The 14,020-nt window shown below is 48.4% G+C and overlaps 1 protein-coding gene across 4 annotated transcripts in view; it reads right to left on the minus strand.

Annotated features, from left to right (window-relative positions):
- PTPN14 (protein tyrosine phosphatase non-receptor type 14) overlaps positions 1-14,020 on the minus strand; it is a 137,812-nt gene that overhangs the window by 73,441 nt on the left and 50,351 nt on the right. For all 4 annotated transcript variants that reach the window (XM_036441842.2, XM_036441844.2, XM_036441845.2 and 1 more), the window contains one exon: positions 9,467-9,795. In XM_036441842.2, coding sequence (XP_036297735.1) covers positions 9,467-9,640 — 174 coding nt within the window. In that variant the 5' untranslated portion in view covers positions 9,641-9,795. The remainder of the gene's footprint in view (positions 1-9,466; positions 9,796-14,020) is intronic.

Below are 14,020 nucleotides of genomic sequence, written 5' to 3' on the forward strand. Positions count from 1 at the left end.
CCGACCCTATTGTTCCTCTCCCAGCTCCGGGGAGTCCATGAGTGGTTCCAGGGTGACCCATGACGGGTGAGGAAGAGAAAGTGAAGAAAACAGGCTCCGAGGTCACTCATCTCCCAGGGGCTCACTGCCTCAGGGCCTGATGCCTCCTCCCTTCTCAAACTTCCTCATCTGTAAAATGGGGGTGTGGAGAAGCCTATCGCCCACAGGCTCCTCGGGTGTCAGTGCGGTGATGCCCATCAGCCGTGCATGGGGGTGGGGAGGAGGGACCTGTTAAGTAACCGCTTCACAAATGGTGTCTCCTGCTGCTGCTGCGGATGCTACTTCCACCATCAGCTTCCCTGGGAAGTAAAGCAGGCAAGCCTCAAGAACCTTGTTCGTCAGCGCGACCGGCTACCCCATGAACCGCTGGACCAGAAAACAGCAGTTGCCTGAACTAAAAGAAAAAAGGCAAGCCAACGTCAAAGCTGGAAAGCCTGCCGGTCAATCACACAGAAGTCTAAAAGGTGTAAGAGCCCTGACCCCCGTGTGGCTCAGGTGGCTGAGTGTCATCCTGGGCACCAAGAGATTGCCAGCTCCATCCCCAGTCCGGGCACGTGCCCGGGTTTCAGGCTTCGGAGGCAGCCTACTGATGCCTCACTCACACATCGATGTTTTTCTCTCTCTCCCTTTCCCTTCCTCTTTCTCTAAAATCAATAAACACAAAATAAAATAAAATAAAATAAAATAAAATAAAATAAAATAAAATAAAATAAGAAGAAAAAAATAGTCACAGAGCAGTGCCTCCACAGGACTTCCTTGAGAGTCTCCTTACAGATGTTGGGGGGACCTGGGCACCTCACTCAGATGCTGTCCTGGAGGATCTATGATGGAGGCTCGGGTGAATCTTGAAGCAAGGTAACCTGGGTACTTAGTAAGCTGGGAAAGGGCCCAAGGCGGTTCTGCATTATACTAAAGTCCGTTAAGGAGTATAGGATCATAGAAGTGTCTTTTGGATGGCCAGCGGTGAGTTTGCATAGAATAAATGAGGTAATACGGTATATGTAACCAGTAATGGGCAAGTATTTTACTTGGAAAAGAGCCCTTTGTAAGCATTGGGTGGAGAAAGGGAGGACAAACTTTAGTTATTAAGCAGGCCGCCCATGATTTAGTGTCTTTTGCTCAAAGTAGTGTTGACTTTCAGGGATAGAATTTATGGGCCTCGCTTCATTCAGATGATAACACTCACTCAAATTAGTAACACCCAAATTATAAAGGGCCCTCAGTAACTGCATAAACAGTCTTTGGTTGATTTTTCAAAAGAGGGTTTTTTTAAAAATTTGTTTCCAGCTCCTGTGCTTTCATAAAGGCTAGTGTTTTAAATTTCCTTTTCTCGTTCCCATCCAGCCAATCATTAAACCAGACCTGATCTCCACACCCCCCCAAAAAAAAAAGCCTGAGATAGAATATTCCATGGAGTACACATACACACCCACAGCCATGCACAGATAAACGCACACACAGGTGCGTACATTGAAAGGGGGGGGGTGATGAGGTGCAAGAGAAATCATGGTAATGTAACAGGGTTGAGCCCTCGTGGATACCCAGAACTCTAAATAAAGAGGCAAACCACTTCGAATACAAAAAAACACACACCCTAATTCATGGCCTAAGATTTGTGCTGTTATTGCAACACTTCCTTTTCCATAGGACACAGCATATGTCAAGGTGACTCGTTACACATTTACCCAATAAAAAAAAATTACAGAAAACGACTCAACATATGAGGTTTCCAATGCAAGGTAGGGTTGGAGGAGACAGGTACAGTAACCTGTCAGACCCAGTTTCTATCTACTCACAGCCACACAACCTAATTTCACAAGAGCTGAGTTCAACTGTCAAGTACAAAGCAAGTCCATTCATGAGCTCCCCATCCATACATACACCGTTCTGTGAAGCTATGCCCAAAGTAACCTTCCCCATGCCCACACCAGCCCTCGTTCCTATGCCAGCTGTCTCTGTGCTCTGGGGTCTTCAGTAGAGGAGGAAAACCCATCTCCAAGTTCCTACCCAGCTCTCTTCAAGTTTGCAATGCAGCGCTGGTGTACTCTTCCGCCATGTGTACACAGGGAAATGGAATCGGAACCTAACAGCTCACTTAAATGAACACGTGTGCCAACTGACTTCCTGTGTGTTAGCCAAGGGACCACGCATCCCCTCGGGCCCAGCTGGGACCACAGAGGCCTGTTCACAGCGGACTGGCCAACTTAAACTCCAGCTGAATCCTGGAAGCTGGGCCTCCCTGCTAACCATCGCCACGCGGTTGGGGAGAATGCCTGGATGACTCTGAATAGAAACCAGCTCCTCCGTGATCAAAAGGATCCACTGTGTTTCCCTGAGTAAACTTGGGGAATGCTTGATTGGTTTATCTTGGAGGCACCCAACCTAAGCCAGGCCCACCTCCTCCTCACCATACCTCCCGGGGAGCTGTCCATCCCTTTTTATTCCTCTTGTTTTTCTTGGAAAAACAGCTCAAGTGCGCTGAGTTCTGCAATGAGTTCGTTAAAAAGGATGAGGAAAGAGGACAGGAGAACCAGCTTCCGGGGAGTTACTAAAAATGCACCACTACGACACAACTTAATTTTGCTATTTTCATCATGGCTGGAGTTTATAAAGATATGGGATCTTACCATGCATTTCCTATCATCCAAGAAAAGCTTACTTGCTTTAAGGATATCATTAAATCAGTTACTAAAAATGCACCACGCTAAGAAACAACACAGGGGAGCCACATTAAATTGTCATTTTCATGAGTAGTTTCCTGGTTTGCTTGGCTTGGAGCTTTGCATTTGAACAGAGGAAGCAAACATATATGCAGGCACTCAAAAATGTTAGCTTCTTCAGTGACTATTTTGGTGTCAAAGGAAGATCTCTCTTTTGGTATCATGAAAAGACTGTAGTGAGTCATGGTCTTTCAAAACAGTCTAGAGCACTGTTTTGTGTGTTTTTTTAAATACTGATGTTTCATTGATTTTTAGAAAGAGAAGAAGAAAAAGGAGAGAGGGAGAGAGAGAAACATCAATGTGAAAGAAAAACATCAATCATTTGCCTCTGATGTGTGTACTCTCACTGAGGACCCGGATATGTGCCCTGACAAGGAATCGAACCGGGGATCTTTCGGTGCAGGGCATGACATTCAACCAACTGAGCCATGCCAGCCAGGGCCACTCTGGAGCATTTTCTTATTCGTTTGTTCATTTATTTGTAGAGATGGTTGTTATTCTCCTTCCCAGCCACATTGGCTATCAATAGGAAGAGATTTCTTGAAAGTTGGTGTGTGTGTTTTTTCTAATTTTGCGACCAGTGGCACAGCTTTAATGCTATTTGTAGGGGTTACAGACATGGTCGTGGCAATTACTAGGGATTAAGTCCATGATCCTATCTCAAGCATTCTGAAGAGTTAATCATCCAGAAGCAAAAGTTTAGCATTTCTTGCACGAAGTTGTAACTGGCTGCCTGCAGTATTTCAGTTGTAAAGTTAGAAATAGAGAGTTGGTGTGCCTCCGCATAAAAGACACAGGAATTAGGAAAAGCACTAAAACTTCCACTGAGGCCAGGGAAATACTTTTAAAGACGTACGGGCACTCTGAAACCGCACTTCATGCAATCACATTTGGAAAGTAAGCCTCTGTTCATCAGGCGGATAATTGCACAAAACAACTTGTGTGCAATCAACCTCTCCCCTGGGTTTGTCTGAGATTTCTAGAGCTGACACATCTATAATTTACCACTGCACCCCTTTCATTTTCCTAGCCAATCGCTTCCTAACAGCACAGGAAAAGAAACTGCAGAGTAACATAGACACAAGAAGCAAATCTCATTACCACGAAAAAAATAACTCCAAATATGCAAAAAGATGGAGACTTATAAGTTGAGACTGGGGGGAATTATTTCACCTACGGTTTCTGTGTCTAGAAAACAGACCCTGGTATCAATGTACCTCGAAGAACTGACATTAAGCTAAAAAGATTATTTTTCCTTAATATTTTTAATAAATAAGACAAAAAAAGCAACACAAACTGAAAGACTGGGAATCTCCAGATCAGACTACTTTCCTTTTTTTCTTTTTCTTTTTTTAAAATATATTTTATTGATTTTTTACAGAGAGGAAGAGAGAGGGATAGAGAGTTAGAAACATCGATGAGAGAGAATCATCCATCAGCTGCCTCCTGCACATCCCCTACCGGGGATTTGCCCGCAACCAAGGTACATGCCCTTGACCGGAATCGAACCCGGGACCTTTCAGTCCGCAGACCAACGCTCTACCACTGAGCCAAACCGGCTTCAGCCAGACCACTTTTCAATTGATACTTTATCAGTGTTGATTATCTTAGTCCACTGCACATACAACAGTGCATGGATGTGGTTAAGCAGGCTAGACAGCGCAGCAAATGCCACTGTTATCTGACAGGGTCTGCAAATTAGGTGTTCCCCTGAATCAAGCAAATACTCCCATCATCACGGCGGCCAATTCTGAAAACATTAGCATAAAAGCAAACCACGGAAATACCCTTAAAGTTAGTTAGCTTTTCTTTGATGATATGAAATGCATGCTAAGATTCCCTATCTTTATAAACTCCTAACCGATAAAACTTATAAGGGCGTTTCCCATAGCATGTACCATGACCCCTCTTCTGCTACAACACATCCCTGGGAAGTAGGATGGTGGAGCAGCCTGCCTGGGTGTGAGCCAGCCCAGCGAGGGGCAGGGCACCCTGAACTGTGGTCCCGCATCCGTAAACCGGGGACAGCAGGAGAGCCACCTCCCAGGCTTGTTCTGAGAATTAAATGAGGTGACACGTGGAAGGTGCTCAGCACAACAGGTAGCACGTTAAAAGCTGGCGGTTGTTTTCATATTTTGGTGACACGTTTTGGAAACGATCTCCTACAGGATCTGGCCAAAATTCCCTACCCAGATACATCTGACCCTTCACAAGCCGACTCCCGCCAGCCCTTCCACACTCCTGTGCTCCCTGCCATGACCCCCTCCACGCGCACTCACACAGACGGATCGCTGCAACCTGAACTCTGCCCTTCCCTGACAATTCCATGGGCTTTCCTGTTTCTGGACCTCAGTACGGACTGTTCCCTGCGCTTCGCTGCTTGTTTGTCCTGTTCTCTAAACGCTGGGGTTTCTGGGGGCAGGGGCCCTATTCTACTCAGCTTTCAGCTTCTCAGGGCGGGACTGTATGTGCTGACCTGGGAACCGGGCCAGGGCCATCTGGGTGCCATTGGACAGGGCAGCACATCCGTGCATGCAGAACCAGTCTTGACCCTCAAAAAGCTTCCCGCGAGGACACACATCATTACACATTTGTCAAAACACAACCACAAGAGGGAACCCTAATGGGCCCAGTTGGTTAGAGCATCATCCCAATACACCAAGGTTGCAGGTTTGATCCCAGGTTAGGGCACATACAAGCATCAACCATGAATATAAGTAGAACCAAAAACAACAGTCAGTCTCTCTCTCTCTCTCTCCCTCTCTCTCTCTCTCTCTCTCTCTCTCTCTCTCTTCCTCCCTCGCCTAATGTAAACTGTGGACTTTGAGGGACAAGGCTGTGTTAACATGGATTCACCGATTGTAACAAATGCTTCCTGTGACTCGGGATGTTGATGGCGGAGGAGAATAGGAGGGCAGGTGGGGGCAGGTGGTACATGGAACTCTGCTTTCCACCCAATTTTGTTATAGACCTAAAACTGCTTTAAAAAAAAAATCTACTAAAATTAAATGGTAAAACACAAATTATAATTAAGGCAGATCTAAACTCAAATCAAAATGAATTTTCCTTTCCTGATATAAAGCGGTTGTAAAGTTTAGGATTCACCTAAACCACAGGGCACTTTCTCATGGCAGAACAAAACATCCGCCCGTATCGGGTTCCCAGGCCTCACCGAGACCAAACGTGTTGTTCTGTTTCAGAGGGACGCCCACTTTCTCCTCTGACGCGCCGAAGGCTCTCTTTGGAAACGGACCCCAATCCAAAGTCAAGTGAGTGGAACAGACCCCGGTCACCCCTCCGACTCCGGCTTCGGAGTGGAGCGTGCATTCCTCCTCCCGATGCGGATGCACCGAAGGAGGACACAGTCCCGGGCTGCTCTAGCGCACCGTGATTCTCAGAGGTAGCTGCCGGACTGTTCCACAAAAGGCCATACATACCTCAGACGCCATCTGGCGCAGAACGAAAGCAGGCCATCAGGAAAGAAAGTGATGTGGTCTAATGCGGATGCGTCAAAATAAAGCCAGCGTGGAGCGCGCACCACACCTGAGCATTAGGAGATCAGTCACCCTGCCACCCACACCTGACAGCAGCATGTGACTTCCCCGCGTTAGCCTTTGTGACAGCACCGCGGTGGGGTAATCCGGGCTTGACCTTTGCCCTCTCGCTGCCAGAAACAATGGTTTGCGGAGAGTAATGACTAACCCTACGCGTCTCCAGACACGCCTCACCTTGCGCCTCACACCATAGCTCTGCCTGGTGATTGGCAGGGGTGGCTTCTCAGACCCCAGGAATGTGCTGCTGCTTCACATCCCTGGATCTGCAAACACCCAGGCCCCCACGCCCAGGGGAACCTCGCCTTCTCTTCCACCTGCTGCTCTCCTCTGCGTCTTTCTGGTCCCCGAGCAAAGAGGGAAGGCTCCTTCTCTCCCTGAGGCTTCCTCTCGCTGCCAGGGCTTCGGGGTTCGGTGGGGCAGGAGGGCATGGATGAGGGCAGGAGGGCACCCATCTCAGCGTGGGTCCATTCTCAGCTGTTCGTCTAGATGTGGGGCTCCCCCTGCTGAAACCGGTTTGGCTCAGTGGACAGAGCGTCAGCCTGCGGACTGAAAGGTCCCAGGTTCGATTCCGGTCAAGGGCATGTACCTTGGTTGCGGGCACATCCCCAGTAGGGGGTGTGCAAGAGGCAGCTGGTCGATGACTCTCTCTCATCGATGTTTCTAACTCTATATCCCTCTCTCTTCTTCTCTGTAAAAAATCAATAAAAAATATATATTTAAATGTGGGGCTCCCCTACTAGTCTTTGCACATCTATTTTTTTTTAATATTTTTTTTTATTGATTTCAGACAAGAAGGGAGAGGAAGAGAGAAACAGAAACATCAATGATGAGAATCACTGATTGACTGCCTCCTGCACGCCCCCTATTGGCGATGGAGCCTGAAACCCGAGCATGTGCCCTGTCCAGAAATCAAACCGTGACCACCTGGTTCATAGGTCAGTGCTCAACCACTGAGCCACACCAGCTGGGCAGTCTGTGCACATCTGAACAGCAATGTCTGATGCACTGCAGTTGCTCAAGATTTTCCTCATTGAAAAAGACTCTCCAATTGGAACAACCACATGTTGCTATATTATTAGAGACAGCACCACACATTTCCCATACTGTATCTCTTTTAATATGGACAACAGCTCTAAATAAAGGGAGGGTCATTATTCCAGAAGTGAAGTCACTTTTTCAAGGTTTTCTAACTAAAAAGCGACAGACCTGTAAGTTGAACTCAAGTCCTAGACTCCAAAGGCTGCACCTGTAATTCCTGAGCCACATGCTCTGTGCCTCCCAATGCGTGTGAAGAATACTTACTCTAATGTGACTTACTGGGAATGCTCAAAAGTAAAATCACTGCATACATTTTTAAATGACCTCTGTAACTAAATGTCTGCCAAGAATTTAGACCAGCTTCCTGCCCAACTGATCTACAGTATCAAGGTTCTTCCTTTTATTCATGCACATACCTACGTTTAAATATATATTTCCAACCCTAGCCGGTTTGGCTTAGTGGATAGAGCGTCGGCCTGCAGACTGAAGAGTCCCAGGTTCGATTGCAGTCAAGGGTCCACATCTAGGTTGCAAGCTCAATCCCCAGTAGGAGGTCATGCAGAAGGCAGCCGATCAATGATTCTTTCTCATCATTGATGTTTCCATCTCTCTCTCCCTTCCTCTCTAAAATCAATAAAAATGTTTAAAAATAAATAAATAAATCTACCTAAATGGGTTACTAATAAGCAAAAGAGGGGGGGGGGGGGGGTAGAGAGTGCCAGCCAGTCATTGACTAACAAGGTCAGAGCACGTTTATTCCAGTGTGTCAGCTACAGAGCTAGGCATGTCTGCTGGGCAGGACGGGCTCCTACACAGCTCCTACACAGGAGAATAAATTCCGAAGGAAGACCTGACCTCTGAGGCCAGAGAATCACCATGAAGGCCAGCAGGAGGCAGAAGTGCTCCAGCAGAACAGCCCCTGGGGCAGAAGAGTCGCCTGTGGAAGACGCCAAGGGGAGAAGACAACCTTCAGTGACCCCACATCCTAGATGCGCATGGAGAGAAGGTGGGTCATGAGGGGCGGGGGTCAGACACCATCCATCGATCACTTCCAACACCCTGAGGCCTTGGGCAACGGTGTCCCAGGGCCTCAGAGTAAGGCTTGACTCTCAGGAGCTGTAGTCATTTCAACTCTGGCAACCTCTCAACCATCCCCTCACCCACTAGCTGGTGTGACCCGTGGTTCTCAAGACAAATGCTGTGTGCCCTCCTCACCACGTCTCCTCTCTGGAGTGTCTGAGAAACTGGAACCTGCAGGGCCTGCTTGTTCAGCAGGACACGCTGCCCTCAGTAAGAGGTTCTCCTAAGAGCCACGCCATCTATATCTGGCTATAGAGTCAACCCAGGGTTTGCTTAAGGCCCAAAGAAGTCTCACAGACGGTACAAAGGGAAACGAGGGTCAGGAGGAATCTTAATGGGAACCTAAGTCCATGTGCCAGGCTCCCACCAAAAAACTCGCTGCTCACACTCACTCTGAACGCTTATTGCCTCTTCCTTCCCTTCGGAGAGGAAAACAGAGAAACGAAAGAGCAAAAAAGGAAAGCAGCCGCATCCCTCCCTCCGAGGGCATGGTCGCCTGGACGCGCAGCCGGAATGCCACCCCGGCTACCCGCCCGCTCCACCCTTCAGCAGACTGAAAATGAGGTTGGCGAGGAGAGCCTCTCATTGCCAACTCCCCCTACCCCCGGCCCATCAGTGGGAACAAGAGGGAGGCCATCACCCTGGGGAGGCTCCAGGTGTGTTCTTGCTTCTCTCCCCGGAAGGCTGTCAGATCAAGGCCCTGCTGATATAGCAGGGTTCATCTTCTAAGCCGGTGATTCCCAAAGTGTGGTACGCGGCATACCCCCAGGGGTACGGGAAGAGTTTGGTGGGGGTACGCGTTGCACCAGAGTTTGGTGGGGATATGCCCTGCACTGTGCTTAGCTGCGCCTAATTCTACGTCCTCATGAGTACGAGGGGTACTCAGCGTTACGAAAATTATAGAAGGCAGACACATCTGCCAAAAGTGGAAAGGCAAGGCAGGTGCCCAGACAGAGGGGTGGTCCCTTGGGTGAGTTCTCGCTCATGCACCCGCCACACACACACACACACACACACACACACACACACCCTTACCTCCCGCAGCTCCAGCCTCTGGGCCACAGCCTCCAGGCACTCCTGCCCCGTGCTCTCCACCGACAGCGTGCACTCGATGACATTGCTGTCCAGCAGGCGGATCCGGGTGACGAAGCAGTTCTTGCTCAAGACGTTGTAGCGCCGCGTCCGGCGGAGCTTCAGGCCGAAAGGCATGGTGGCTCTGGCCCTCGGAGGCCGCCCTCCTCGCCCGGCGCCCTCGCCCCTGGGATGGCCTTAGCAGTCCGGGGACCCGGCGATGGCGCTACCAGCCGTGCTCCTCCAGACCCGGGAGAAGGTGTCCATGCCCGGGGTGGCACGCTGCGGGGTCGCTGCAAAGAGAAAAGCAGCAAGGTCACTCGGGGAGGGGACTCTGTGGGGGACGGGGCACGTTTTTCACTGCACAGACACCCTCTTCCCCCAGATAAACATCCAGGTTCCAGAACCTGCGAGACACCGGGGAGAGCCCGTGCACCCTATCTTATCTCGCAAGGGCGACAGGATAAACTCCTGTGAGAGCCGAAGGAATGGAGATTCGGGGAGATAAAGGAACTCATCCGAGCACTGGCCAGTGGCTCCGTTGGTTGGAACTTCATCCCCTGCACCAAAAAGGTTTCAGGTTCCATCCCCAGTCAGGGCACATACCCTAGGATGTGGCTTCCATCACTGCCCAGAGCGCGTACTGGAGGCAACCAAGCTGTTTCTCTCTCCCTCCCTCCGTCTCTCTCGAAAATCAATAAGTATATCCCCAGGTGAGAATTAACTAATTAATTGATTAAATAAAGGAACTCGTACATGGCAAAGAATTCACACCCAATATCTATGCAACCTCAACTCACATGCTTTTTTCACCGTACAATCCTGTCTGCTCAAGAGAGCAATCGGAGTGGGATCAACACTGTTTCTTTAACGTCTAAATATATATGATCTCATTTCAACCCCCTGAACAACCCTGTGATGTGGATGTTAGCACTTGTTTTGCAGAGAGAAAAAGCAAGGTTTTTGTTGATTTAGAAGATTTGCTGATGAAATTAAAATCTCAGACTGCCTCTCTACTTTCAGTAACATGATTTGCTTTGGTTTTATTTTAACATTTTATCACTTATCTTCTTGAATATTTACTGAGAAAGGATAACAGAATATGGAGGAAATACACAATTGATACAGTCAGCAACTTCCTACTTTTAAAAAACATGTTTAATATATGAATTCTTTAATGTGCTTAAAATTCTTTCATGTCCTTTTTTTTACCAAATATTTAGACAGTCAGATCTGGGGAACCACCCTAGCATCATTTGGTTCTTTTACAAAATGCTTGATGCAAAAGCCTTGGGACCAAATGACCAACCAAACTTACTAAAAAACGAGATTTCTAAAAATGACATGCTGGTGGTCCACCAAATGCCAGTGATGACATCATTGCCATGGAGAACCCAACAATAAAACCACCACCCCAAGGCTGAGCCTGCAACGCTCTCACGGGGAAGCTCGGATCCTCCAAAGAAGCAGAGGTGGCCAGACAGCACCTCTGTCCAACTTTCTGCTCTCCATCAAGCTTGCAGGACCATCTCCTGTTCCCATGATCCCCTCTGGTAGCTGATTCCCTGCGTCTGGCATTTGAGCCAGCCTTCAAACCCTTCATCCACAGAATTACCTCTGAGCCCCCTGACACATGAATAAACAAGGATGAATAACTACCTGCAGGAATTCTGGAACTAATCTATAAAACAGGCCCGTTGGTGTGGCTCAGTGTTTGAGCATCAAGCCACGAACCAGGAGGTCCCATGCCCAGGTTGTGGGCTCGATCCCCAGTAGGGGGCGTGCAGGAGGCAGCCAAGCGATGATTCTCTCTCTCTCATCATTGATGTTTTTATCTCTCCCTCTCCCTACCTCTCTAAAATCAGTAAAAACATAGGGGGGGGAAAAATAAACAACTAAATAAATGAAACGGCTTCAACATGTAGCAACCACTCCGTGTCAGTGCCCCAGGCCTCACGGAGACTGTCAGGGCATAAACCTACAATACAGCAACGCGCACTCCCCACACTCCCCCCGCCAGTCTTTGCTGCCTGCCCTCGGCACATTCCTCAGCATGACAGGGATATGTTTTATGGTGGCTTAAGATACATACACGCGAGGAGAGCCTGTGACTCGGTGAAACAGATTCACATTTCTAAATCGCTTTATGTTGGCAGAGGAGCATGTTTACTTCCAAGGTAGGCCAGCCTGGTGATCTCCTGATAACTACAGAAAGGAGGATGGAGGGACCCGCCCAGAAAAGACCAAAAAAATAAAATAAGATAAAATAGAAAGTAAAATGAGAGCCAGAATTCAAATGCAGAGCCCTGAAGAGTTTACTAGGCACGCACTCCCCACAACGTGTTGAAACACGGGGCCTGGGACACTGAGAGTCAGTTCCTATGTGAGCTGGGGAGCCGCGCACGGAGGAAAATATTTGCTCTGTGGGCACACGCCACGGAGCTAATCCCGGGCCAGGCCCTTTACAATGAGGTGTGTCTCGTCTTGAGGAAGGAATGCGGCCGGCTCGGTGCACATGGATCCCAGCCGCTGTTAACAACAGCCCTCGCTACCGAGGCTGTGGGATTCCGTCCAAAACGCACAGGGAGTGGGGCAAAATGTAAGCTGCACAACAACAGGATTGTTTGTTTTTTTTATTATAAAAACGGTGATCCTCTGTACACGAAGATCACGGACTTTATAATGCATAAACAACAACAAAAAACTCACAGACATGGGAAAGAAGGTAAGTTCACCAAAGCGATGAACTGTTATCTCAGGACGACACAGCGGTGATATTAAATAGAACTCCCGCTTTATTGTTTGTAGATTTCTAAACTGTTCTGACATTTTATAGCTGCCTTAGCGTACGGTTGCAAATAAAGAGTAAAGTGCATTAGATACTGAAAAAAGTGGCATATCAGGAACGACATCGGACAACCTGCCAAGATATCTCCTATACAATATCTGACTATTTTAAGTTTTTCACATCTTCAATTTGCAAGAAACCTCCCTGGTAAGGTAGCAACAAAAAGGTTATAAGAAAACTGTTCCAGCCCTAAGCGGTTTGGCTCAGTGGTAAGAGCGTCGGCCTATGGACTGAAAGGTCCCAGGTTCTATTCCGGTCAAGGGCATGTACCTTGGCTGCAGGCACATCCCTGGTAGGGGTGTGCAGGAGGCAGCTGGTTGATGTTTCCCTCTCATCCATGTTTCTAACTCTCTATCCTCCTCTATTCCTCTCAGGAAAAAAAAAAAAAATCAATAAAATACCTATATTTATTAAACAAAGAAAGAAAGAAAAAAACTGGTCCAGTCCTTCTAAAGGTCAGTGAGATTTAGGGGATGGCTGGGCACACAGTGCAGCATACGGATCTTGTAACATAGAAACCCACACCGGAAACCTGTGTCATCATATTAAACAATGTCACCCCAATACATTTAATTTAAAAAGGGGGGGGAAAAGAGAGAGGGAGAGATTTAGGAGTTAGGCATTGCCAATGGATACACTGAGGGGTGTAATGGCAGGATGCCTGTGGCTAAAAGACAATACACGCACATGAGGACATACAAAGTTCAGAGTTGAAACACATATGATAAAACATGAACAGCTGTCATATCTAGGTGGTCAGTGTCCAGGCATTCATGGCGCTCTTCCTTTAGCTTCCCTGTGTCACAACCAAAAGGTTAAAAAAGGAAGGCAACCCTCCACGCAGGCACTAAGCAGATCCCAGCCACACCTACGCCTTGCGGCTCCCTTTCAGCGGCCCTGCCTCCTCCGTGGACTCCTCTGATCCTTCCTTCCCTCAGATCACCTTGGCTCAGCTCCCACGGTCATGTTCATGCTTACTGGGCAGAGCAAAAACCGATGTATGTTTTTGCTTTTTGACTCTGCACTCCTTCAAAACTGGAAGCCGTTTCCTCCACTGATAAGACCCACCCATTGACCTCCATTAAAAGCTCACGGCATGCACAGCCAGAACCGCGTGCTCACGGAGCTGGGCTTCTGGAAAGAACTTCCAGGCTCTCACTGACGACATTCCTTACCCTCAGGAAGGGGTACCCCGAAGTGTCCCAGGTAAACGATCTGTGTGACACTGACCTGTAACGAGGGGGTCAGAGGTGACCGCCCAGTCCCTTTCAGTCTCAGCATTGTAAGGGTCTAATGAATGACCTCGCGTACTTAAGCTCCTGTCACTCACCCCCCTCTGAACTCTCCCGAGGAGAGGATAGCTCTACCTTAAGCACAAGCCAGCTCCCTGCTGTATTTTTAAGCCCAATTCCTCTGCTTCGTCCTTGAAAGACAGAGAGACCAGGATTCTGATACCCCACCGTATCACAGAATCGACATGAAGTCTACCAGCAAGTCCTGTGTTACACAGCCTGGCTCCTGGTGCCTTTCTCACTGTCCCCATGTGGTTCTCGGGGACTGATCATGCTTCCCACAGGAACATTGTAAACCTGGAACTAGCCAGCCCAAGTAGCTCAGTTGGTTGAGCATTGTCCACCTGTGCACCGAAGTGTTGCCGGTTCAATTCCTGG

The sequence above is a fragment of the Pipistrellus kuhlii genome, unplaced genomic scaffold (assembly GCF_014108245.1).
Source record: "Pipistrellus kuhlii isolate mPipKuh1 unplaced genomic scaffold, mPipKuh1.p scaffold_m20_p_18, whole genome shotgun sequence".
NCBI lineage: Eukaryota > Metazoa > Chordata > Mammalia > Chiroptera > Vespertilionidae > Pipistrellus > Pipistrellus kuhlii.